At 36.5% G+C, this 26,823-nt stretch overlaps 2 protein-coding genes, 1 long non-coding RNA gene and 1 other non-coding gene across 5 annotated transcripts in view; 3 read left to right on the top strand and 1 right to left on the bottom strand.

The window, feature by feature from the left end:
* The first annotated feature begins 235 nt into the window (after positions 1-235).
* On the top strand, positions 236-338 carry LOC122145201. Its single transcript, XR_006160154.1, has one exon. It is a non-coding gene; the product is annotated as a U6 spliceosomal RNA (small nuclear RNA).
* A 1,806-nt stretch (positions 339-2,144) lies between these two features.
* LOC109103310 (protein YIPF6-like) lies at positions 2,145-8,443 on the bottom strand. Its single transcript, XM_019116700.2, has 7 exons — positions 8,312-8,443; positions 6,519-6,647; positions 5,941-6,019; positions 5,746-5,788; positions 5,527-5,652; positions 3,919-4,076; positions 2,145-2,852 (listed from the first exon to the last, which is right to left on the bottom strand). The coding sequence occupies exons 1-7, from the start codon at positions 8,342-8,344 to the stop codon at positions 2,731-2,733; spliced, it is 690 nt and encodes a 229-aa protein (XP_018972245.1). The 5' UTR covers positions 8,345-8,443; the 3' UTR covers positions 2,145-2,730.
* Positions 8,444-9,343: 900 nt separating this feature from the next.
* LOC122141875 lies at positions 9,344-11,052 on the top strand. 2 transcript variants are annotated; one of them, XR_006158166.1, is made up of 4 exons: positions 9,344-9,434; positions 10,162-10,346; positions 10,506-10,572; positions 10,928-11,052. It is a non-coding gene; the product is annotated as an uncharacterized LOC122141875 (long non-coding RNA). The 2 variants fall into 2 exon arrangements; XR_006158167.1 differs by lacking the exon at positions 10,928-11,052 and adding an exon at positions 10,677-10,692.
* Positions 11,053-11,538: 486 nt separating this feature from the next.
* LOC109056558 (oligophrenin-1-like) overlaps positions 11,539-26,823 on the top strand; it is a 29,466-nt gene continuing 14,181 nt past the window's right edge. Inside the window, exons 1-16 of the mRNA XM_042756381.1 lie at positions 11,539-12,148; positions 16,235-16,330; positions 16,557-16,618; positions 17,747-17,818; positions 18,501-18,602; positions 18,686-18,796; positions 19,001-19,105; positions 20,073-20,205; positions 21,200-21,300; positions 21,382-21,473; positions 21,745-21,823; positions 21,926-21,959; positions 22,537-22,599; positions 23,524-23,598; positions 24,053-24,137; positions 24,221-24,279. Of these exons, the coding sequence (XP_042612315.1) occupies positions 11,995-12,148; positions 16,235-16,330; positions 16,557-16,618; positions 17,747-17,818; positions 18,501-18,602; positions 18,686-18,796; positions 19,001-19,105; positions 20,073-20,205; positions 21,200-21,300; positions 21,382-21,473; positions 21,745-21,823; positions 21,926-21,959; positions 22,537-22,599; positions 23,524-23,598; positions 24,053-24,137; positions 24,221-24,279 (1,423 nt within the window). The 5' untranslated portion in view covers positions 11,539-11,994. The remainder of the gene's footprint in view (positions 12,149-16,234; positions 16,331-16,556; positions 16,619-17,746; positions 17,819-18,500; positions 18,603-18,685; positions 18,797-19,000; positions 19,106-20,072; positions 20,206-21,199; positions 21,301-21,381; positions 21,474-21,744; positions 21,824-21,925; positions 21,960-22,536; positions 22,600-23,523; positions 23,599-24,052; positions 24,138-24,220; positions 24,280-26,823) is intronic.

Here is a 26,823-nt window from a genome sequence, read left to right as displayed (position 1 = left end):
AGTTTCTTTTAAAAATAACTTACTAACCCCAAACTTATGTATATTAGTGCACATATAATACAATTATGATTAATAATAATTATTATTATTACTGTTTTATGTGATAGTGGAAGGGAGACAGGAAAGTATGGCTGAGAGAGAGGGAATGTGATGGGAATGGGATCAGTACAGGAAACAACAGCTCTGATAGTTCAGGCACAAGGAATTCCCACCTAAAAGAGCATTTCCCTCCATAAGGCTAAGGCGGCACATATACTAAAATTGGATCGATACAGAGAAGATAAACATTGACCCCTAAAAATAATGACACGCAAACCAGTCAAGCGCCCCAAATTTTTGGGGAAGTCATGGCCTAGTGGTTAGAGAGTTTGACTCCTAACCCTAAGGTTGTGGGTTCGAGTCTCGGGCCGGCAATACCACGACTGAGGTGCCCTTGAGCAAGGCACCGTTCCCCCAACTGCTCCCCGGGCGCCGCAGCATAAATGGCTGCTCTGTGTGTGTGTGTGTGTGTGTGTGTGTGTGTGTGTGTGTGTGTGTGTGTGTGTGTGTGCGCACACACACACTTTGGATGGGTTAAATGCAGAGCACGAATTCTTAGTATGGGTCACCATACTTGGCTGTATGTCACGTCACTTTCAATTCTTCACTTTCATAAGAACAACAACCAGCAAAATACTGAACTGGCCCTGAGAAACACATTTTCTGTTTGTAAAATTGTGGAAAATCTGATCATTAACATTTATGCATCTTGCAAATGACTTTACTAAAAAGCAACGTATGGTGCATTCATAATGCACTTTCTTCTATTTTTCTTTCTTTTAAATCAGTACATATTTGAAATCAGGAAAGCTGCATCTTATTCATCATATTTGTACTGCATCTACTTCTCAAATGACTCACTTGTTGTTTTAGAAAGGACACACGCTTAACTGTTGAGTCTGAATGGAGAAGCAAGGGTTCATTAAGGTGTTTTAAAGAAACATGTAAGCAAACACAGCGGTTTGTTGAGCTGCAGCGTGTTTATGTGTCCCATGCACAGCCTGCCATCTACAGAAGCTGGAGATCTCATTTAGGCTTCAAACAATCAATCTTAGACTTTAATCAGCAGCTGGCACATCATTAACATATTAATTATATCCAGAAGTCATTACCATGCACCTCTTTTAAAGAATATTAAATGTCAGGACTCAACACATAGTATAGCTGTAAAACAGTCCTTGCTGTTGTTTTCCAAATTTACTCTTTTCTTTTCTTCTCTACTCTGTTTTCCGTTGGTTCTCTATTAATACACTTGACTAAAAACAGATTGAGGAACTTCTGCAGCACTGTCACTAATTATAAAATCCACACACAAAACTTGATATTTAAAAATTGTGCTGATCAAACCACAGGAAGCACTTAAAGGGATAGGTCACTCATAAATGAAAAATCTGTCATCATGTCATTCCAAACCTCTTTGCCTTTCTTTTATTCTGTGGAACACAATTTTCAAGAATGTTAGCAACCAAACAATTTCTATGACTATGACTTCCATTGTATTGGCCAACATGGGGGATTAGACATTTCTTAAAATATCTTATATTACATATTGTTTAAAAAAGTTATGACGGCAGGTGAGAGAATTTTAATGTTTGGGGCGAACGATTCCTGAAAGACCAACATCCCAAGAATCATCAAGATACAGACATATAAAGGTCAGAAGAAAACAATGACAATTTTCTAACACTCACACACCTTTATTTAATCAACGCACATGCTGCTTCAGTTGCAATTTATGGTTCAGGTGCTGTTATGCATTAGAAGTGAAAATTAAAGTCTTTTTTAGACATACAAAATGGAAAGTCTAATTAGAACTACTATCACATAGAGCGGCTCTGGCAGAGAGAGAGAGCGGAGTGAAGACTGTGTGTGTGAGATTCTAAATGTGAAGGAATTAGAACGAACACATTGCTGATGTGTCTTTATACGAAGAGAGACTGTGTATGGGAAGACCATCTTTGTCAGACGGACAGCAAGATGTGTGTGAAAATACTGTTTAAATGACAGACCACATTAATACAGAGAGATACAGCACTTTCAATTTAACCTAAAGATACATTTTTCATTTTCTGTGTGTGCAAAAAAGACAGCGCACATACAGCCTATGCAGTACTTATTAAAGTCCATGTTTATTTTCTTCAGGAATGTACTAACTTCCACCAACAAAAAATAAATGTAAGCCCAAACATCAATCAGAACTAAAAAGAAAACACCAAAGAAAAGAAACATTTGTGTGCAACAATGTGAGGGGACAATGTGCGGCCTGATGATAGCAGAATAATTCTCCCAACAGAGACAATGCTCAGTCAGACACAAAAACAAATGCATGCACACTCACATAGTCACTACACTTGAGCAAACACATCCACACACAAAGTCATAGCCGAGACACACAAAACATAGTAATGTTGAGAACTGCTCAGAAGGGCACTGACATTCCTCACACAACAATACATTCATATAATGAAAACATATAGGCTGTTGTTAACTGAAGAATTAGTGTCCTCCATTCCTTTTCTCTCCACTCATCCAACTGTGAATAATCCCCTTACTGTCCCTTTATGAGTGTCCATCAAAATGCTCCACCTCATTTTAGGCTAGGCCAATCACCGGCCAGCCCCCTGACAGTCTGCTGGTTGTCTTATTGAAGGAGAGGAGTTCATTTTGCAATTGGCATATGGTATATGTGTGCTAAGGAGAAGGCGAAAATGTCAGGATCATCCAGCCGATTACAAAGTAGAACAGGAACACTGGATACACGACCAGGGCTTTCCTATTGGCCGGTTGGCTGTCTGCAAGAAATGCTGTGGAGGCTGTAAATGAAAGACATACATAGAGATATGAGCTCAGATCTCACTGAAAACCTGAAAAAAGACTGTGTGTACAAGAGAGAAACAATGAAATCAAGTAATCTGATGAGTAAACTGACATCTGTGTTAATGGATGTTAACTGATTTAATTTATTTTGTAATTTATAATTGATAAGAATGCTTATAATTTACATTTTAGCCAGCACTGCAGAATTTCTTTCTTTCTTTCATTTTTTTTATTTTTTTTAACTGTTTTTTGTTACTGTTAACTAAAACTAAACCACTACAAAATAGTTTAAGGTAACTGAAATAATACAAAATATAAAACTGAAATGAAAACTTAAAAATTGGAAATGTTGCCTTGGCAACTTGCTTAAATAAATAAGTTTAATGAACTGAAAATAAATAAATGAATTAAAGCTTTATATATATCTATCTATATATATATAATACATACACACACACGCAAAAAAAAAAAAAAACATATAACAAAAAAATTTTAAAAAAAAAACAGTTAAATTGTTTAACACACACACACACACACACACACACACATATATATATATATATATATATATATGTGTGTGTGTGTGTGTATGTGTTATAAACAATAAAAATAGCAAATGCACATAGCACAATTAATTAAACTAAAATTAAAAGGAAAACTCGAGAGCTAATTAAATGAGAGCTAATTAAAAAATATATAAACTAATATATAAGTAATACTAAAATAATACTGGTCACTACCAGGGTATTCTATTAGGAATAGTGTTATTGCACCCCCTTTTTTTGCACTGTGAGCCATTCAAATGTAAGTTTTATTTATTTATTTTTTAAACTAAAAACAGAAAAAGAAACCATTAAATGAGTCTGCACTGCCTCCTGGTGGTGGCTGCACGCACTGCCTGAGGAGCTTGTCGGCCAATCAAGTTCATCGGGTGCACCAGCAGACAACATAAACGGATTCTAAAAGTTTCTTCTAATAACATCAATCCAGTTTATTTAAAAAGAACAATCTCGGGCCTTTAATCAGGGATTTCTAAAACAGATAAATGATTTTGATTCTTACCAAACGTTGACCAGCAGAAGGAGGCGGTGACAACTATGAGACGGACAACAAAACCGATGCTGCTTAAAGCTCCCAGAAGAACGATACGGCAAACTATCATAGCCACAGTCAGAGGAAGAATACAGTACCCCAACACACACAGACTCTGGAAAAATGATCTGTACAGACAAAAAGTGAATAAATTAGTCAATGACATTGTTTCAGTAATGTGCTTAAACTCAGCTGTAATTATTATGCACTCTAAATTGTCTAGAAGAAGCTAATGAACAGTTTGAAATTCAGTCAGACTCATGTTACTAACAAATGAACAAACAACCTTTACTGTGGTAATGAGCACTGGGGGGGAAGAGGGGTTTCACCAAATAGAAATAGAGACATCTCTTTATAAAGGTCAAAATCCTGCAGATGTTTTGCAGAATGAGGGTTATCATCTCTTTCTGTAATGTGAAATCTCAGAACGAAAGATGATCAAAAAAAAAAAAAAACTGCAGGATGGAACTTGATTTTAAAAATAATATAGACGGATAATAATTTAAAATCAAGTCTTACAAACTGAAATTTATCACAGTTAAAACTGTTTTTGTGAGACAAGGTTTGCATACCAAGTGCCACAGTTTTAGGCATCAGATATCAACATCTTATTTAAAAAAAAAAAATGTAAAAAAAGTATTTCAATGTGTCTAGTGACATCATGTCTTGAAATTTTGAACATACTCAAACTTGAAACGCTGGGCATTAGGGGGTCAAAAGTTGTTCTATTGTTCTCAAAGATTAAGACATTTAAATGACTAGATTATACTTTAAATATGATTTTATATGAACATTTATTAAAGTATTTAAGTGATAAAATCTATTTGTGTGCTGAATTTTGTTGGGAAGTCAGAACTTTCACTTACTGTATCAAAAACTGGTGAAATTTTGCAACCCTAAATTCCCAGTGTTGCAATTTTTAATTATACTGGATACAAATTTTGCTAAACAAATTGTTTTTTATGACTAATGGCTTTCTAAAGGCATATTTAAGTGTGAAAAAAAAGGAATATCAATGCTTGGGTCTCTGGGGCTAAAATAAACAATTACTATCACCCCCACTTTGTTTCCTCACTGGTCAGTGGCTGCTAAATCACAGCAAACCATTTGGTTCGGCTTAAGACACTTCTTTTTAATCAGGGTATCTGCAGGATTTTTTTCAGGACCTTTTCAGAACAGCAGAAATATAGCGGTTTCCTGGGTAACGGCGGTACACATAGCAGCACAGCGGCAGAATTTGAAAAGTGCAGCACTCATGCAATCAAATCAAATCCTTCTGAAGTTTAATCGTCACATTAATTCCTGTCTTTCCATCCCCAAACTGAAGACCTCCTGAAATCATAATTAAGACTTTCTTGTACCATTTAAGACTTTTTATGACCTGAAATTTAATACAACCAAACTGAAGACTTTCTAAGGACCCGTGGAAACCCTGTTAATGTGCATATTCAGTTACCGACTAAATAAACTGACAACATGAAAACCAAATTAACGCAACACTTCCTCCAAAATGAAGATCTGAGGTGCTCTCTTTTATACAAGCAAATAATATAAATGAAAATTTGACTGTTTACTCACATTGTTCCTCCCAGGAGTTTGGAGTTGAGGGTTATGATCACAGAACCAAACCAGATGATGACAAAGACTTCTGCAAACTGTGGCCTGCCATCCTCCCCACTGTCAGCAGACCCACCCTGCATCATTCTAGTATAGACAATATTATCAATATATTATATTTACTCCAGGCATAGTGACAATAGTTCTTACTGGCACTGATCTGACAGTGTTAATACTCACAAGGCCAGAGTGACACAGAGGAGGAGAGGTCCCCATAAGTCCCCTAAAAACAACACATACATGCTCTTTATTAGACAGATGCTGAACATTTAGCATTTTTAATATTAAGTGATAATATATAGCCCACATCTTATATGGAATCTGCTATTGACAATGTGTCATCAGCAACTGATGAAATGTAAACGATAGACTCACAGTCTTTGAGAAGTGCAGAACTTTTCTTGGGGTACAACACATGGACAAACTTCTGTCCAACGGCCCTCAGGTCCCTCAGCTGAGACCCACAAACAGAGCAGAGACAGTAAGAAACTCTGCTTAAACTCAGACAGAACTACTGTTAAATGTGCAATTATTATATACGATTAGGATATTTCTTAATAGTTTGAATTAGCCTTTTTATAGTTTTAGTTTATTTTAAGTTTTAGTAATTATGTTGTGTGCTTTTGGCATTTCTTTAAAATAGTTATTTTATTTTTATTTCAGTTTTAGTGATTTTAGTACTTCAGCTTAACCATATTTATTTCAGTTAGTTGCCAAGACAACATTTCTAATTTTCATGTAAGCATTTCATCTAATATTTAGATTTTTTCCCCCTCAGCTTTATTTCAATTACTTTTACTAGCTTAGTTTCATTGAACAAGAACAACACTGGTGCACTCAGAATCTTTCCCCTATTTAAAAACATCCACACTAAATATCTGAACAAATGTGCATTATCTATTCATTTTTGCCAATATATCGATCACTTTCCTGTTACAAATGGTTTCACTTACAATAGTGTCTTTGACAGGCTCATCCAGTGTTGAGAAATCATCGTCAGTGTTCTGTGAGCCCACCGGCACAGATATATCTCCCTCCACTGGAATGTCCTCCGAGATTGAGATGTCAGACAAACCTGCAAACTGGGACATGAAGAAAGACTGTGTAAATCATTCCTGGCAAATCCAGATACACTGAACACTTTGCATGCAGTTCACATTCATCTATGCTAGTGATTCTAAAAATGTGGTCCACTGGGGGTCTGTGTGTTGATTGTCTTCTTAAACAAGGCAAATAAATATAATTATGATTAACTAGAAGCGCTAATATTGAATTAACTCAATATTAACATTAACATAATTTGTAAGTGTTTCTGGTTTCTTAGCGATAAGAAACAGTTACTATAGCAACTGAACAGTCAGCTCATTTAGCTATAAGAAGAAACAGTCAAAAGGATTTCAATTAAACAAGAATAAAACAACAGTCAAGCAAATTACTGAATGGTGAAAGTGAGACTGTTTCAAGATATAGGTTATATACTTATGATAATTTGTACACTATTTAAAACTTCAGTTAAACTTTGTCAGGGATCAAGGATACCTAAACAGGCGAGCCAGTGTTCCTGACTGTTCCTCGGGCTCTCTCTGCCCGGTGTCATTAAAAATGTGCCCAATGTTTGTCACACTGAGACTTTAAGGTTTTAAATGATATAATCTATATCAGGGAGGAGCCAAAAGTTTATTTTAAAGTAGTATCAATCAGTAAATGGGGAAAGGAGAACTAATGTCCTACTGGGGCAGCTGTGGCCTTATGGTTAGAGAATTATACTTGTAACCAGAAGGTCACAGGTTCGAGTCTCGGTGCTGGCAGGAGTTGAAGGTGGGAGGGAGTGAATGAACAGCGCTCTCTTCCACCCTCAATACCCATGGCTGAAGTGCCCTTGAGCAAGGCACTGAACCCCCAGTTGCTCCCCGGGTGCTGGATATATAGCTGCCCACTGCTCCGGATGTGTGTTCACGGTGTGTTCACTTCTCACTGCTGTGTGTGTGCACTTGGATGGGTTAAATGCAGAGCACCAATTCTGACTTTGGGTTACCATACTTGGCAAATGTCAAGACTTTCACTTTCACTTTCACTCAATCACTGAGAAACATGTAGACAAAATCACATTTTCACAAATATACATAAAGGAATAGCAAGGAACTTTTTAACTCTTCAAAACTAACTGAAATGCACCAAAACGTCATATCAAGCCTACATTACAACTGACAAAACTGAATCTAGTGGAGATATAAGGAATATAAAAATGTAAACATCTCTCTGTCACGATTATTCCTATCGTTAAATTATTATTATTTTTTAAACATTTTAGACTGGGGCGACTGTGAGACTGTCATAGTTAGAATGTCTGCACTAGCACAGCGAATAAATAAACACTTAAATTGGTACACGCTAGAGAGACAGTCAGTCAGACAGACAATGATTTTTCACTGTCACTGTTTACATAGTTTAGTAAGACTGCGCGATAAAACGCGTACTCGTGTTTTCCACAAGAAAACATCAAATCTGTCAGTACGGACATTTGGGCGATGTTTCAAAAACTCGTTTAAGGTAGTAAATGTTCTTTAGAGATGAGAAACGACCATCTGCGTTTACATGTATTGAAGAGCTTTACTGACACATTTACAAACTCTCCAGCTTCCATTCAGGATCGGTAACCATGCAGACAAAAATAAAAACTCCATGAAAAAGCTGACAACGTGTTTTAAAGATGTTTAAGGTTTTAAAAGCATGTTTTGTCCCTTACCAATCGCTTGTTAGACTCCTCCACTTCCGCCATCTTCACACGGATACGGGCACGTCATCGGACGTATGACGTCAAAAACGCCAACGTGCCACTAAGCGGATAATAATAATAATAATCACCAGTTTGGAGAACATCGTTAATTAAAAAAAAGCAAATTAGACTAATATTTTTTACGAATATATAGTTTTTGATGAATGAATCAATGGTTTGTACACTTTGTCATGTTTTTGTAAAATATTGTATATTTTGTTTTGAAAAAAAGGATACTAATAATAATAATGATGATGATGATGATAATATATAACAATAAAAGATAATAATAATAATTGTAGTTATTATTATTGTTGTTGTTGTTGTTGTTGTTGTTGTTGTTATTATCATTAGTAGTTAAATGGACATGTTAACGGTTTTACATGTCGTTATCGTACACTACGCCCTATGTTTTAGCTGCTTAGAGCCTAGAAATAATATTATCACAATGAAAAATGCATTCAGATCTATAAGAGCGTCGGCCTCATTGTGGGTTTAGGCTTAGTGGCCCGGATGTTGTCTCTAATTGGGCAAGCATGGTGTATCTACATAATAAATATTTTATTTAAACTACTAACTGTATAGTTCAATGCACTGGCTATTTAAATTTCCACCTTTCACTGTTTCAGGTCCAATGATTTTATCTAGATCACTGCTGACGTGCCACTTTAGCGGCATGTCACGTTAAAAGTGTTACTTTTCAAAGCGCTGCTCAGTTTAAACCAATCATAGTCGTTTATGATTGCTGAATATCATGATCCTTATTTAACAATTTAATATAATTTCTAGGCGCACGTTTCTATTTGTATTTCAGGTACCAATAGCTTCAAATAACAGATTTAAACGGTTATATTTTTTAGTCTATATATTGAGTGCAGTGCAAAGAAATGCACCTTTACATTTCAGTGCAACTCCATGGAGAATTTCCTTTTGTTAACCCTCAAGCGCCCCAAAGAGGAAGGAAATGGTACATCCCATAAAAACCAATTATGATAAAAACAACATTGCCAGGACCCTAGATTTTTTTGTGACAGCGCCACCTACCGAATCAGATCACCGAGAACAGATGGGCGACATGGACAGCAATCAAAGCGTGAGTACCGATTTTCAATTAAGGTTTAATTTTATAACGTTAAAACGATGCAAAGTTAGAGCTGCTAACTATGAACTAATTTATTTCCACGAATGAAGAATTCGTGTGCTAGTTTTATTAATTATTAATTCGAGGCCATGATGACTGTAAATAAGTAAATCTAGCCAGCACATTAATTAAACTTAAAAAGATGATGTTGATGTGAAATGTCAGATTTACCTGTAGCTTATTGTATTAGTGTGGAAACTTGTTTAATGCTCATTGTTTTACCATATCAAGCATAAATCATCTTTCGTAATTAAACTACGCTGACTGTCTGGTTGCAGCACAATATTTGTTATTAGTCTGTCGTTTTGGCATTGTTTTGCAGTGATGAATGTGACGTTTGGCTGTTTTAATAGTTCAATTTTATGCCGAATCTGCAGGTCTACACCACATATATTCCATGGTTATCATGTGTTAGTTTCTGTCATGTTCTGCATGGCCAATATGAAGTGATTTTATGGATTTGGTTAGTTAAAGGCATCTGAGGTGCATTTGGTGGTACTTTAACAATGTTCACATTTATTCATCTTTACAGACTAACTCATAGTAAAGCTTCACCAAGGGCCTTAATTAGGGATTTACATTAACAGTATCTTTTAACTATGCTGCAAATCATTGTATCTTTATCTTAAATGTATCAGTTTCCTCAAAATATTGTTTTTGCACCATGGTTTGCCCACAGGGTGTTCTCAACGGGGAGTGGTTACATACAGTAAGCTATCCTCTTCCCGGGTGCCTGTCTACCTCGACAGTGAGGAACAACAGGACATCCTGTTTGCCTGTCTGAGAGGAGTACTACACGGGACACCAACACAACTGAGCTTCACAGATGAAGTGCAGTTCATCTGTGGTGGTCTTTTTCCAGAGGTATGCCGGATCATGTAATGTGTTTGTGTGTGTTCCTGCACTTACAAAATCTACTGTATATCATCTGCATGCTGGTGCTACTTGTGTATGGACCCATGTATAATGGCTTGCTGTTCAGTATGGTATAATAGTTTATTTAAATGAAATGTTTTTTGATAGGCCATCATATATGCCCTGGCTGTCCTACGGAATTCGTCTGCCTTTCTGTTCCGGATTATCATTACAGGTCAGAGTAGAATATTAATTATTTTTGCACAATGCCCAGTGCACCCTTTTGTTACAGATATTTCTGTTAGCCCAACGGTGATTGTTCTCTGATAACTATTTCAGGAAAGAGGAAGAATTTAATAGAAGGATTGACAAACAATTGAGGAAAGAAGGGAGACCATTAAGTTGGTGGGTATTGCTCTTATATACTTAAACATTTGAAGTTTAGAGTTAGGTGTCAGTAACATGATTATTCAGTTTGGTTATCTCTCTCTACAACCCCAAGTTTTAATCAGAAATATATATTACAGTTGAACATGTTAAAGCAAATGTTTCTTATTTAATTCTCTCTCTTCCTCTTTATCTCTCTCAAGAGTTGAACCCTACAGTCATCGTGTCCATGCAGCAACAGATGGAAAAGGGGGTCTTTTTTTGTGCTGTTGCATTGTATAATTCCATAAATGACTATATATATATATGTATATATGTATGTATGTATGTATGCATAAAAATATACATCTTGAATCATTCTTGAGTCTTGTGTCTTGCCTCTATACAACCTTTAAAATATCTGGCTGTAATTTAGTGACTGCAAATGCTTTTATTTATCTTTATTTTACCTGATAATGAGCTAATTACTTAAACTTAAGGGGGTTAATCGATATACAGTATATTTCAAGAAAGACGTTTAATGTACTCCACAATTGTATAAAGATTGAAATACATTTTTCATTTATATTTGAAGTGTAAATTCATTTGTTTAAATTTAAAATTGTGACTCCAAGCAGGTATTACACATTTTGTAATTAACCTCTGATGCATTTTGAATCAAAATCACAATTGAAAAAAAAAGAAAAATGTTCCTGCGATTCAATATCTTTGAAACTAAAACACCAGGGTCCTAGAAATGCGGTCCTGAAACTGCAACCTCCGCTATATCATCCAAGTCGGTAGGTGGCGCTGTTTCAAAAATTAAGGTCCTGGAAATGCTGTCCTAGTAATGCGGTCCTGAAACTGCAGCCTCCGGTTGTGCAAAACACCCTTCTCTACTAGTGACATTTTGCCGTCCAATGATGTGGGAGTACTCCGTATGTAGCCCTGCCCGCATTTTTCAGTCCCTCCGCTCCCAAAACAAGGAAAAGTGTTGGAATACAAGTACCTTCTTAATCAGCAATTTTAAATTTTACTTTGCCACTCAAATTTCTCGACTGAATTAGCAATACCGCGAGATACGGTCACTACTGGAGCGCTGGATTATAGCTTTTTTATTTACAACTGCATCTCATCCAGTATGTCAAAAATGGGGAACTTTATCGAAACCGACTTATCGAAATCCACTTGATTAATAGCGACGAGTGATCAAAAGGCACGTTAGTCGTGGTTTCGTACTTTACTGACAACAAAAGGCCGGTTATATTCATTGATCGGTCAGAGGGGGAGAATGGGGCATCCTCCGCTGGAGTTCAGCGACTGTTACTCCGACAGTCCAGATTTCAGAGAGAGACTGAAATGCTACGAAAACGAGCTGGAGAAAACCAACAAGTTCCTAAAGGATGTCATCAAGGACGGGAACAATGTGATCAACGCGATTAAAGGTAAACTGCTCTTCTCTGGGGGAGGTCTCCGCCTTTGCACACACGAGAAGACGAATAAAGACATACAATCAAGAAGTGCATAATTGTGTTTTAATGCAAGAAATATATTTAGTTAGATTCGTAAGGCTTTTTGCATGAGCTTTCACTGGTCTCTGGTTAGTTTTAAAGGAGATTATTGTGAGAAAGGGGAGGGAGTGATCTGGCAGATGGTGAGCAGCTCTTGGAAGATCCCCCTCAGAGATGCTGGCAAGCCCTTTTAGGACACTGTTGATTTATTTATAGCAGGCACCTTTCATTTTCCAAATTATTAAATGGAATTGAATTGGAAAGTTTAGAGATGGTGTGAAAGTGTCAATAAGATGATGAAAAGTGGAGGAGAGCCAGTAGTCATGTGAATTATGATATTATTAACTATCAGCCTTTCCTCACTATTCTGCTTATCTCATAGAAGTCAACTGAGGCACTTTGCATCCTCAAACCAGAGGATATACCACATCCGTACATACCACGATAGATGATATGTCTCTCTTCCTCCTTCCTCTTCTGTTGTTTGGCTTATCTCTGAAGTGTTGTGAAGAAACAAAATACAAAATGGAAAGTTTCTAAGACCACAGCCCTTCATTACCACCACTGTTCCTCGTTAATAAAAGAGGAAATGTCACTGCAAACAATGCACTTTAGGCAGAAGCCTGTGCTTAATGATGAGCCAAACTCAATACGGCTAGCTTATATTACAGTAATTATAGATATTGATATAAAAGTTATTATAGCTGTAGCTGGAGGTATCCCAGTGCATAGCTTATGTGTGGGCTTCATTGTCTTTAGGGTGCTGGGAATTTTAAAAGTGTGATTTTCAGGCCTGTTCATGGAAATCAATAAAAAAATATAAATATAATACAATCATAAAACTATTACAGTCTTATTAAATTGTAAAAAATGTTAAAACGTTTTTGCATGGTGTTATAGTTAATAATACAATTAGTCTAGTTATGTATGGAGCGATTTAACAGATTAAATAAAATACTCTGTGAATATTTTAAATAAAGTATATTAAATAATTAAGAGAATATTAAATAATTAATATATTAAATAAAGAGCTCCATGTCATTGCCAGATGATTTCTTGACCTGATAGTTTTGGCTGATTGTTGTTCAGTATTTCCGTCTACGTTTCACTGCCTTTGTTTGGATAGAAGATTTGGCAGCTGGTCTTGTTAATGATAACTTCATGATTCAGCCTTAATTTATCTCCTAGACAGAGCTTCTCAGGCTTCCTTCCCTAATTTCAAGGAAAGTCATAAATGCACAAGTTTTCTAAAAACACAGAAGTGCTGATAGTGTTTTTATTTAGCCTGAGGAAGTACGCAAGATACTAATTCGACTAACCATAAGCCTTGCTTTATACCTCGGAGTGGAACACTCCAAAAGCAGAATGCTGAGGCATTAAGGCAGATTTCCTTATGGATCTGTGCAGCGCACAGCGGCTGTAATTTGATGACTGCAGTCTGCTCTCAGATGCTTCCAGTGTGTTGGAAGGAGTTTTCAGTGCTTCAGTACCTGAAGGAGTCACTGGAGCCCAACATAAACTTTCTCGAGGGTTTCTGCTGTTTGAAGTTCTGCAGTTTCTAAAGTCATATGATCTGACTCAGAGGTTTCAAAATGCTTACTTCCTGCATTTATGTAGTAGTTTTGCACTTTCTGAGGAATATCGCTGTGTGGATAATATGAAACTTAACACAGGAAGTTTAGCATTTTCTTTTCTCAAACGATGAGGAACCTCCCAATACATAAAACCAACCAATAATCAAAAAACTGAGAATATCAACATCATGACAGATCTCCAGAAGGATTGAGAAAGCTTTCATATTAAGCGTAAATAAATATGCTTGCCAATACAGAACGTGAACCAATAATAGTTGCTGCTGCTGTCATTTCAAATCCAGTAATGACCGAATAATTCCACACAGCACTTTTTGGCACCTCCCATTCCAACGTGATCTGTTTAGTTCTGCAGTTTCAGCTACACTAACCGGTTCTTCAGCCAAATCTGGTTGTCTTTTACCAGGATGTGGTTCTTGGCTTCAGCTGTGGTTTTGTAGTTTATAACTTGCAATACAAACAGTGATTTAAATGCTTTGTCATACATGCAGTCATGCATTTCAAGAACTCCTGTTACATCATTTCTAGCCTGATGTTGCAAGAGTAAAATAGCTCTCTTTTAAGATCTGTGTGTGGGTTTGTCAGAGGGCTGAACAGGGCGGGTTTTAGAGAGTGTAGTCCGTCATGCCAGCTCCTCATGCTTTAGACAAACGCACTCTTTGTGTCCTTTTCATCAGAGGGGATATAATCGTTTAAGCCATCTCCTCTGTTAGCACCGCTCACTTCACAGAGGCGCAGGCCTACAACACAGAGCACAGCCAGAGAGTTAGAGATAGAAAGATTGATGAATGGCTCACATGGCTATTGATCAGTAACATAAGGCTGAAATCAAATAGAGTTTCTCTTTTCTGGATGTTATCAGAATATTTACATTAAAAATATTGGAAAATATCAGAATATTATATTATATTACCAAATTAATTTTGAGTAAATACTATGCAGTCGTTGAATGACTGATTTGTTTAAGCCTATATTTCAAAGAATAATTTATCAAAATGTATTTGATTTGTTTATGATAGTTGACCTCTACACTCTCATTTTTCCACAGCTTTACACAGCCATTTCTTGAGTGTTTTTTTTAAATCTGAGGTGTCAACAACCATTGCTAAAATGGAGGACACATTAATTTGATCAAAAGTGATAATAAAGAAATTCATAATGTTAAGATTTTTATTTCAAATAAATGGTGTTCTTTTGAACTTTCTGATCATCAAAGAAGCCTTAAAAATTGTCTTCCACACAAATATTAAGCAGCAAAAGCTGTTTTCATCATATTAGAATGGTTTCTGAAGGATCATGTGACACTGAAGCCTGGAATAATGATGCTGAAAAGTCAGCTTGGCCATCACTTACATAAATTACATTTTAAAATATATTCCTATAGAAAACTTTTATTTGAAATTGTAATAACATTCCACTTTTTGTACTGTATTTCTGATCAAATGAGTGTAAGTGTTGAGCGTAAGCATCATTTTTTTTTAAAAAAAACATTGTAAAATCTTAATTATTTAGGTGGAACCATGATCTGGAGAGTTAGAGATCCACTGAGATCCCAATACTGGTTTGTTTTCACAGTGTTTTGTTCAATGAACTAAACACTTTTAAACATTAGGCTGACCTGGGAGAATGTTCCAGCGATTACAATACTGTGAAATGCTCTTGGATGAATGCATCTGTGGCCTGTCTTCCTGTGTGTGTGTGTGTGTGTGTGTGTGTGTGTGTGTGTGTGTGTGTGTGTGTGTGTGTGTGTATGTGTGTGTGTGTGTTCTGGAACTGTACTAGAGCGTTTGAGACCAAATCCTCTCTGAGCTCCACAACATCTGATTTCACTTAGCAATAAAGCTGATTTTATTGTTTCTCAGAGGTTCAGTAATTAATGGCTTCGTATGTTAAATGGCCAACAACCAAGCAATGTGGTGAAAGGTTGTTTGAGGTAGAATTTCCTGGCCATGGTTGTCTTTCTGTTTTAGTGAAATGGAGAGTTGATATAGAGAGTGTTTTTTGGGGGCTGGGCTGAAGCCAGAGACAGTATAAGGCAGAGGAAAAGGACCTCTTGAACACAAATGTCCCAGTTTTCAATTAATAAAGCCAAGTGCCTTATTAGTAGAGGCGTTGTTTGATTGTTTACTCTGAGACATGCATGCACATTAGCTGGGGTGCATGGTTTGAGCTACAAAAACAACATTTAAGATACGTTTATTGCCAACGTTCCAGTTACTTGCATAGAAAATAGTCGCCCTGGTATGTGGACGGACTGGGTGGACTGGCTTTAAAGCTGCCAGCATGTGCGGCCCATATGTTCAATCAGGCAATGTTTTCCTATTGATATTCTTCATAAGTAGCAATTTATTCTGACCAAATAACAAAACCTACAAAAACTAATGTGGGTTTTTGATTGATTTCTTTATAATTTTGATGTTATTTCCAGAGTACTCGCTAGGAGTGCAGAAGTTCTCTCAGACCCTTCAGTCGTTCCAGTTCGATTTCATCGGTGACACTCTGACTGATGATGAGATGAACATTGGTGAGTCAACAGCAGCTCTTAACCTGATTGGACTGGTGCTCAGTGTGTCCATTTCATTTAAGTGATTTATTTGCTGTTTTATTACCATACCGAGTTTGTATGTGGAATGAGTGTGTTGGACTGTGCCTGCATGTTTGTGTCAATCTCTGGCAGTAGTTTTTGTGCATGCATGTGCATATGTTTCATTTGTATGTGTTGCTTATATGACCATGTTTTACCTACACAGCTGAGTCATTTCGAGAGTTTGCTGGTTTGCTGCAGGACGTGGAAGAGGGTCGAATGATGCTGGTTGGTTGAGTACATTTCCTCCCATACCCTTGTAAAACACTGTCAATCATAATCTAATCTCATATAAAAACAGCACCTAAGATCCTCAGTTATGTCAATCATTAACATTCCGCAAGATTAGCCTTCTTGTGTTTAGTGCCAGTTAAACATGTTTGTGCCCAAACCTGAACATTCATTAGAACTCAAGCTTGATTCTAAATCTTATCTGTTGTACAATCATGCACAACAGGAAACTCCAGATGCGGAAAAAAAAAATTACCTCTTCCTTCCTCAAAAGATCTAGGATGCATTCTTAAGTAATTATTTTATGAGAACAATACTCATGCACACTCATAATCCAGTAAAGTGCATGACATGACTGAAAGAAATATTTGCTGCTACATACAATTTTATTTATTCCCCATCTATGAGGGGAAATTCCCAAACAATTGTTCCTTGTATAATATAGATCAGAAGTAATGAATCCATGGACATGAACAAAGCAAATCAATAATTTTGTGAAATTTATTTATTTGTTTTTTGTTGAAGATTTTATATTCATTTTACATGAATATATTTACTGTCACTTTAATGAATGCATCTTTTGCTGAATAAAAGTATTAATTTCTTTAAAAAATACTGACTCCAAACGTTTGAGTGGTAATGCAGAAATCAATATCAGAAAGTCATCTAGGCAAACTTATGACAAACAGTGTCACACATCACATCTCATATATGATGATATGAGCGACACAGTGGTTTGTGCTGATATGGAAAAACAGATAAATAATTCCATTGTCATATAGACAAGGAATTATATTAGATGTAATATATAAACAAATAATTATATATTTATTAATATATTGAAATATTTAAAAATGCAAAATAAGTTTTTGGCTGTTAAATTTCTTAATTCATCTGCCATCGGCCTTTGTGACTAAGTTCATTTTGTACCCTGCTATGTGCTTTCTACTCAGGACCCCTGACTTTGTGTCACTCAGACATTCATCTGCTTAATTGTGACAGCTCTTGACCTCTGACCCCCATATACTAAACAGAAGCAGGGACAAGACTTTATTATAGATACAGTAACAGACTTTTGGATGAAAACAGTTGTGCGTTGTACTCACCCGTCTTTCTCTCTTGCAGGTCCAGAATGCTTGTGACTTGCTTATCAAACCTTTGGAAAAGTTTAGGAAAGAGCAGATTGGGTTCACAAAAGTGAGTGTTTATTATATACATTTAGACACATTAAGATACACACACCACATTGCCACGTATGTGTGAGCATACTCCTCATCCACACGCCTCTACTTCCTTTCTCAAAGCCAAGAGTTCAACATATCAAAACACACATGGGCTGAGTGTTTGCATGGGCTTTTGTTTGAATGTGATTTAAATTTGAATCTCACACACACACACACACGCACACACACACACACACACGCACACACACACACACACACACACACAACTAGGCTGGAATAATGTGTCAGTAACTGGAGCATCTATGGAAAAACTATTTAGTTTTAGAGAGACTGAGAAAGAGTTAAAGATCATGATTCTAGAAGGAAAGCAAGATCATTTGTAGGAAAAACGACGTATGGAAAGTTTCAGAATTCCAGAGACTTTTGACTGGATTAGACTCTTTCCACAGCAGCTCACTTCAGTTAACGTTACTGAAGTATCAGTTTCATTTCAGCAGTGTTTCAGTGTGGCTTCTCAGAGAATATTGGTTGTGAGGAACCAGTTACAAGTTTGCAAAATAAAGTATAAGAGCAATTGACTTATAATGCTTTTTTTATTATTATTATTCATTAGAAATGGGTTTAGTGAACTGGACCACTTCCACTCCAGTTTTCGGTCTTATTTTCTCGGTTTCATTTGTTTGCTTGTGTTTCAGGAGAGAAGAAAGAAGTTTGAGAAGGAGAGTGAGAAGTATTACTCTCAGTTGGACAAACATATGAACCTGTCCTCCAAGAAAAAAGAGACACAGCTACATGAGGTACATTTGTAAATACAGTAAATTAAAATGAAAAAAAAAAAATGAAACCCAATAATACAATCTTTATTTTTGTGTGTTTATAGGCTGATGAACTGTTGGATAAGGAGCATCAGGCATTTTATGAGTCGTCTGTTGAATATGTGTACCAGATCCAGCAGGTTCAGGACAGGAAAAAATTTGATGTTGTGGAGCCTGTGCGTGTCAACTTCCTTTTCCTCTAGCACACACACTCTTAATTTATATATGTTTTGTAGTACCAGATGGTTTACTGTGTGTACAAGAAGGTGCATGGGAAAAAAAAACGAGACATGCATTGATTATATTGATGCTGATACAAACAATGAATTGACCAAAGCATGTTATACTTAAAGGGGTGTGTCCTTGTTTGTGATTGACAGGTTTTAGCATTTCTGCAGAGCATCCTAACTCTGAATAATCTCACTGTGGAGATGACACAGGACTTCCTCCCATATAAACAGGAGCTTCAGCTCAGTCTACAGAACGTGAGAGCTTCACCAATCAATAATGAGTCTAACCTTCCATCCATATAGTCACATGAATAATCAGATCAGCAGAAGACGAGCCATTCGATATGCTGCCCTGTTGCTTTGTCCTTCACTCTGTATATTTAATTATTTCTGAGTGGTGATTTAGCAGATTTTATCCAAAGTGTCTTTCAGTAACTGTATTACAGATTACTGGATTCACTGTGCTGTTGTGAACATACATGTTTAAAAAATGATGAAGAAAATGAACAGTATTCCACCACTAATTAATAATATGATGTATACATTACTTTACACAAGTTTCTGAACTTATTATTTTAAGATTTTTATATAATTTTATATATTTTAACATCAATTTAAATTTTTTTCCCTACTGATTTATAATTAAGTTATTGAGTTTCTTATTCTTACCCAAGGTTACATTTATTTGATTAAAGAATACATAGTATAAACAGTAATATTGGGAAATATTATTACAATTAAAATTACTGTTTTAAATTTTAATATATTTAAAAATGTAATTTATTCCTGTAATGGCAAAGCTGAATTTTCAGCATCATTATTCCAGTCTTCAGTGTCACATGTTCCTTCAGAAATCATTCTTAATTGCTGATTTAGTGCTCAAGAAACATTTCCTCTCATTTTTAATGTTAACATTGATTGTGCTGCTTAATATTATTGTAGAAACCCGGATATTTTCTGTTCTTTGATGAATAGAAACTTCAAAAGAAACTTCAAAATTTGATTGATTTAATGCATTCCCGCTGAATAAAGTATTCATTTCATTAAAAAAAAAAAGACTTGCCCCAAACTTTTGAACTGTACTTTGGTTAATATTATTTATAATTAATAATAAGGAGCAAAAAACATTGGCATATCCATTGTAATGACTCTGTTGACAACTGTATATATGTTTTTTGTTTGTATGTGCGATTGGGTGCCACTGGTGGTGTTGTTGCTGTAGACCCGTAACCACTTTGAGAGCACCAGAGAGGAGATGGAGGAGCTAATGAAGAGGATGAAGGGGTCCACACAGATCTGTATCAGACACAGCCAGCAGGCAACTATGGAGGGATACCTTTATGTGCAGGAGAAATGTGAGTGCTCTTTACTTCTGCAGCGATGCATGTGTAGCCCGTTGTCCATTACCACAGGCAATTATTTCATCTCATCTGACAGTGTGCATAAATGTGCAGGAAACAGAGTTTAGATAGAGGCATGAAGCTCATATAAGTATTTACATGAATTCTTCAGTAAAACATGTTAGCTGCTTTGTTCATCTATAAAGTTGTCTGATTCCTTTTTTTGAGGCAGAACTACTTTTTTTAGGTGGAGGAACTTGGTTATACATAATAGGTGGAGATTGTAAAACATCAACAAAGACTTGTTGGTTTTGTGCATGTAGTCACATCGCATCCTTCTCATGTACATATGTACATTCTTGGTATAAAATATGAGACAATTCAGAATGATTGTAGTAATCAACAGCCTGACACAAATGAAGTCCACTGACCTTCAGTTTAAAATAACCCTGAGTGTTATTTTAAAAATCCAACCACTAGCAAATATTTCTTTGTGAAAGAAAGAGCATCTAGTAATTGTCTGTAAAGGTCAGTGTCCACACACAACACAAATCTTAATAGGAGTTATGATAGTCAATAAAAGATTTCATAACAGAGTTTTCTGACTGGTCAAACACAGCATTCTACAGTAAAAGTTTTTGTATATTGACTTATAATGACACTTAACTGTGTAATTAATTGTTGGCACTGGATTTCTGGTAGCTGTGCTAGATTCATGTCTCTGTGGTACAACTCTGCAATCTCCGTCTTCTCACATGACAAAATAAACCACATCAATATTTTATGACCATTTATTTGGCAAGTAACTAATAAGTGGGATAATTTACATTTAGCTTGTCTTTATAGCAGAATAAACCCCAGAAAAGGGATGTACGAGACCCCTCCATTTCCCCTCCGGGGTCCGTCACCCTGTCATGGTTTACTCTTTGCGGTACTGACTGGCTGACCCTATCTATAATTCAAATGATACGCATGTTATTAATCTTTTAGTCTCTTTTTGTGTCTCTAGGGGCTCTTGGTGTATCCTGGATTAAATATTACTGTAAATACTTCAAGGACAACAAGCAATTCATCATGATGCCAGTGGAACAAAAGACAGGAACCAAACAGGTGCAGGATTATTACAGATACGATCATTACTTTGTGAAGTGTCAGCCCTTTTCTCTTTATTTGTCTCTTTGTTTCTTTTAGACCACAGCTCACCTCACACTGAAGTCCTGCGTACGCCGTAAAACAGACTCCACTGATAAACGCTTCTGTTTTGACATCGAGACAAATGAAAGGTGAGGCTCCTATCTGTTATATTCACTCATTCTCAAGTCTGTTTGTTCACTCTACCAAGTGCACCTATAACAAACCTTTTAGTAGGACCAGAGGAGGGCCAGTAAACTGGAAAGTTCATATTTTTGGCAAAGCAGTTAAAAACAAATTGTGAAGTTGTTCTCTAATGTGAAGGCAATTGTTTGATAATGCGTATGTTTCACAACAAACAACAAGATGCTGAATTTATTTTGTTGCAGTTTGTCTTAGGTTTTTTGTGCTGTGTCTCCATAGGTGCAGCCCTGTCCTGCTCCAGGCTATTTCTGAGGTCAACAGGAAGCAGTGGATGGAGGCCATGGACGGCAAAGAACCGGTGAGTTGAACATTATCTCTCCTCAGGCTTCTTTAAGAGCCCACACTACTGTCATTCTCTGTGTATGATCACGTTTCTGATCCGTTGTGGTTTCTGTTCCAGATTTATCATTCTCCGATTCAAAAGCAGGCAGAGAGTAAGTGTAACTTCACTTCATCAGGGCAATAGTGTATTTGTACAGGTGCTTATTTGTATCAGAAAATCACTGATATTTATTCCCTACTTAATTGTAAATAACAATTAGACATGCCCAGTCCTTCAGTTACACACTATATATATATTTACTTATTTATTTGCATTGCTATTTGCACTTCTGGTTAGATGCTAACTGCATTTCATTGGCTCTGTACTTGTACTCTGCACAATGACAATAATGTTGAATCTAATCTTATCTAATCTAATCTAAAAACAAGAAAATCTTACCGACACCAAACTTTTGAATGGTAGTATAGGTGTGATAATATCTCAGGACCTTTTTCAGTGATCCATGTTAGCTATAAAGAGAAAAGCTGCAGAACACACAGGAAACTCTCAGAGTAGATGGAGAAAATGCTGCTTAATAGATTCTGATACTTACAAGGCTGTGCAATACCATATATAATTATACCATAAACAGTGTGCAGTAACCTATTGAGAAATGCATACAGGGATGATGAACTGTGTTCATTATATGTAAAAATATTATTATTATTATTTTTTTTTTTTTTCCTCAGTGGACCTAAATGACATCGGCTTCAAGTTTGTCAGAAAATGCATCAACTTTGTGGAAACAAAAGGTACCATCACACATTAGACTAGCAAGAATATCAGTTACTTATTTTAGTTTCTGGAATGATCTCATATTCATGTCACAAGGTTGTCACCTTTTCTCAAATGACTGACACTCTCTGCGGTTTCATGGCCACCATATTCTTTAATCAGTGATGAGAGACAACACAATGCCACTGTTTATTGGATTCATGTCTCAAGTGCAGCCAGCAGAGGGCAGCAGCACACCATTTGTGTTCACACCTGTGGCTACAGCGATTTGAGCCAACTGTAAGAGAAAACATTCTTTTCCAGAAAGTTTATACTGCAGAACTGTGGCCAAAGAACCAGAAACACACACACACTGGAACATACGGATTTTTGTCAATAATATATCATATGAGTTAAAAGAAAAAAACAAGTGATATAAATTGATAGCAGACGTGTATATGCTCCCCCTCACATTTTCTTCCACATGACAAGTCATTTGAAACCTGGCTGTAGTATTTCCATGGCTGTTATAGCATGGCAGTAAAATGAAGAGGCCGTTCATGCCCATTAATATGCATGATTACATCATTGTGTTGACTGTGGGAGCACCGAGCACTAATGGCTCTGTTAGAAGCGCTGATGTTTGTGTTCAGCAGTCTCTGAGTGTGCCGTTACTCAGGTTTCCCAGATGTTTAAGACCAGCCCTATTGTCAGGCACAACATGGTGTATGTTAACAATCAGTAAACTCTGGCAAGCTATCGTTTGGGGTTATCGCACCTCTAATGACGGCTGAGTGTGAACCGAAAGTGGGCCAGTTCCACCGCTCGTTTTCCAGTGGAGCTGTACTTTTCCACTGTGGACACTCCCCCTTTCTGTCTCCTTCATGGCAGGTTCTCCAGTTTTCTCAGTGTATGAATCATGCTCTGTCTGTCTTTCCTCTTCTTCTCTTTCTTTCTGGTAGGGCTGACTCAGGAAGGAGTCTACAGGACTGTGGGCAGCAACATTCAAGTACAGAAACTTTTGAATGCCTTCTTTGGTGAGGAAATGGCCAAAAGAATCTGCTGTACAGTATGTGTGTGTGAATGTGTGTACGAGAGGAAGACTTTCGAACATGCTCTCACACAAACATGCACTCATTGTGTTTCTAAAACTTGTAAACCAGATTTATACACACACTTTTACAACCAAATATACAAACAGGCTTTATTTCTTGTTAAGAAGCTTATCATGTTTTATGTGGGCGATAAATTTATTGTCTCATAATTCTGAGTCCAGCTTATTGTGGCGTGTTTAATATCCGCAGTGAGCTTTGTGAACTTCCCAAATTTTTTACACTGAGGGAACCAAAGCAGAGATATACGTCCATGAGAGCGTCCTTGAGCTGTTACAAAATCCCTGACACATATTCAACCACAGTAACAACCATCTGAGGAAGGCCATTTATCTCTCTCTCTCTCTCTCTGTCTTCATCTGTCCTCCTCTCTCTGTAGACCCAAAGTGTCCAGCGGATGTAGATTTCAATTCCACTGACATGGACATTAAGACCATCACTAGTGCTTTGAAATTCTATCTGCGGTGAGTTAAGCACACATGATTGTATTATGTTCAAAAATGCCTTTTTTTTTTAATGTGTACTTTACATTTGCATGCTTTTCTAGGAGTTTGAGTGAACCGCTGATGACTTACAGCCTGCATGGAGAACTGATCTTAGCAGCAAGTATGACAGCCAACACACACAGACAAACACTTTTATGTGCATGTGTGTATTTTCCATCTCTTATGTGGGTCAGTCTTGTTCAACTCAAGCGTAGTTATAAAAGAGGGAAAAAAACAAGTCCAAGTGCACTGTTTGCTCTTTCAGTACTACACAATACTATATCCCACATCAGTGATCCTCAACCACGGATATATGTACCACAGTGGGTAACTAAGCAGGTTCCAGGGGGTCATTTAAATTATACTCTGTTAACCCTACACAACAAAAGACTGCAAGTTTTATACATTTGAATGACACTGATAACAGAATACACTACTGTTCTTTGTGGTATATATATAAGAAATGAATACCTTTATTCAGCAAGGATCTATTAAAGTTATCAAAACTGACAGCATAGACATTTATAATGTTACAAAAGATTTCTACTTTAAATAATTGGTGTTCTTTTGAACTTTCTATTCTTCAAAGCATCCTGGAAAAAATCTATCATGGTTTCTGCAAAAATATTAGTAGCACACCTGTTTTCAACATTCAAAATCACAGGAATAAATTATAATTTAAAATATATTAAAATAGAAAAGTTTAATTTTAAATAAATGTATTACTATTTATACTGAATTTTTGATCAAATAACTGCAGCCTTGGTGAACACGAGACTCAGAAACATTAAAAAAGACAATTCCCCAGCCATTGTTATTAATGGTATTTACCGTTGTGTATTATATTTTAATACTTAATATTAAACTATAAATGATGCACACACACACATACACACATTTTTATTTGTACCATGAGTAAATGCTTTGTGTCATCCTATAGGCACTCTGTTACAGGACAGTCTGGAAAACTTTGTAAACTTCCTTATATTACATTGTAGTTATTAAGTTATGTATTACATGCACAATTATATAGAATTCTGAATTGTGAACCGAAGCAAGACATCGCAATATTGTCGGGGACCCTACTGTTTCTATTTTACAATGAATAAATTGAGGAATAAATTGCATCTTATTTGTGCATTCAGACTTAAGTTCTCTGAAAACCCCTGTCACAGTATCTAGTGCCCGGTGAGTGCCTGTGCTCACGCTGCTGTAGTCAAGCATGCAGCTGTACGAGTAAAGGCCATTTTCAAGACTTGACATTTACATGGCCGTTTAATAAAAGCATCATTAAAAGAAAAATAACCTCTTCTTGTGTTGATAGATTAATATTTTCTAATGTTTGATGCATGATGTCATTATCCAAACTGACCTGCACTGCCTGTATTGTACTGGCTTTGCATAGTCTTTCCTTTTGTTTAAAATATTAAGCCACTTAAGGACATTTTACAGTATTTTTACAAAGGTGATGGGTATTATTAGTTCTAAAACTAATGTGTTTAACAAATAGATACATTTAATTACTAATAATATTCACAATAACAAATTCTGTAAAAAGTAATATAGTCTATTTAGCATTATTTTTGGCTGTGTAGGGTTGCCAGCAATGTAGCATATTAATACACTTTAGAATGCAACTCATCTAATCAGAAATTAGAGACAAAACCATCTGTTTTGAGGCATTGTGTCTGCATGAGTTGAGTGTGTGTCCATCTTTGAGTGTTTTCAATGAATTGTGTCGAAAGTGCTGTATTGTAATCCTCCCCATAGTAAGATTAAAAGCCATTAAAGCAGCTTTGATTATTATAGCTTGTCTGCTTGCTTGCGCTCAGATTACACACAACTTAACAAATTCAGTGGAGCAGAGAAAAGGGCTACACCTGCCGAGGGATTACTGGCTCGTGCTGAACACTGCTGAGAGAGGCATTGACGCAGGTTCACACACGCTTAATCTCTCTCTCTCTCTCTCTCTCTCTCTCTCTCTCTCTCTCTCTCTCTCTCTCACTCTCTCTCTCTCTCTCTCATAACTGCGTTAGACTGCATTAATAACTGCATTAGCCTACATACCAGTGGCCCAAGCCTCTCTTTATTATCTCTAAAAAGACATTTTGGAATTTGCAACAGAAGGTTTGGGATGAGTTACGTAAGAAATTAGTTCAACGCACATGAGATTTCAGAACGGAAACATGACAAATGTCTTAAAATAAATCATCTGAACAATGTCTTGAGGTGTGGTTGTATAGGCAGTTAATAAGATAAGAGGTAAATCTGATAAGAGGTTAATCCAGCCCTGGGATCGCTTCAGTGTGCTTTACTCACTTGGCCCAAGTGACATCTCAGTTTGTTGTGTTGTAGAATTTCTTAAAAAAAAAAAAAAAATGTGTTTTTTTTTTTTAATTTTAAAGACATCAAGAGAGTTTTGTCTGACTCTTTCAAAGATGCTACAGCGTCTCTTAAAAATGCTGTACACCGTTCAAAAGTACGGCTGCTCTTTTTAAAGTAGCTTTGTTAGGCTTCGCCACAGGCTGTATTTTTAGATAAAACTGTGTTTATCCCATAGTTCACAATAAATGTGCCTGTACTGATCCTTTTAGGATTTTACAAGTTATCCTTGGACAAGTTGAAAGACGTTCGGCAAACTGCCGTGAGATGTCTGCAGCAAGAA

This window comes from Cyprinus carpio, chromosome A5, assembly GCF_018340385.1.
Source record: "Cyprinus carpio isolate SPL01 chromosome A5, ASM1834038v1, whole genome shotgun sequence".
Taxonomy (NCBI): Eukaryota; Metazoa; Chordata; class Actinopteri; order Cypriniformes; family Cyprinidae; genus Cyprinus; species Cyprinus carpio.
This window is presented reverse-complemented; position numbering and strand designations above follow the sequence as displayed.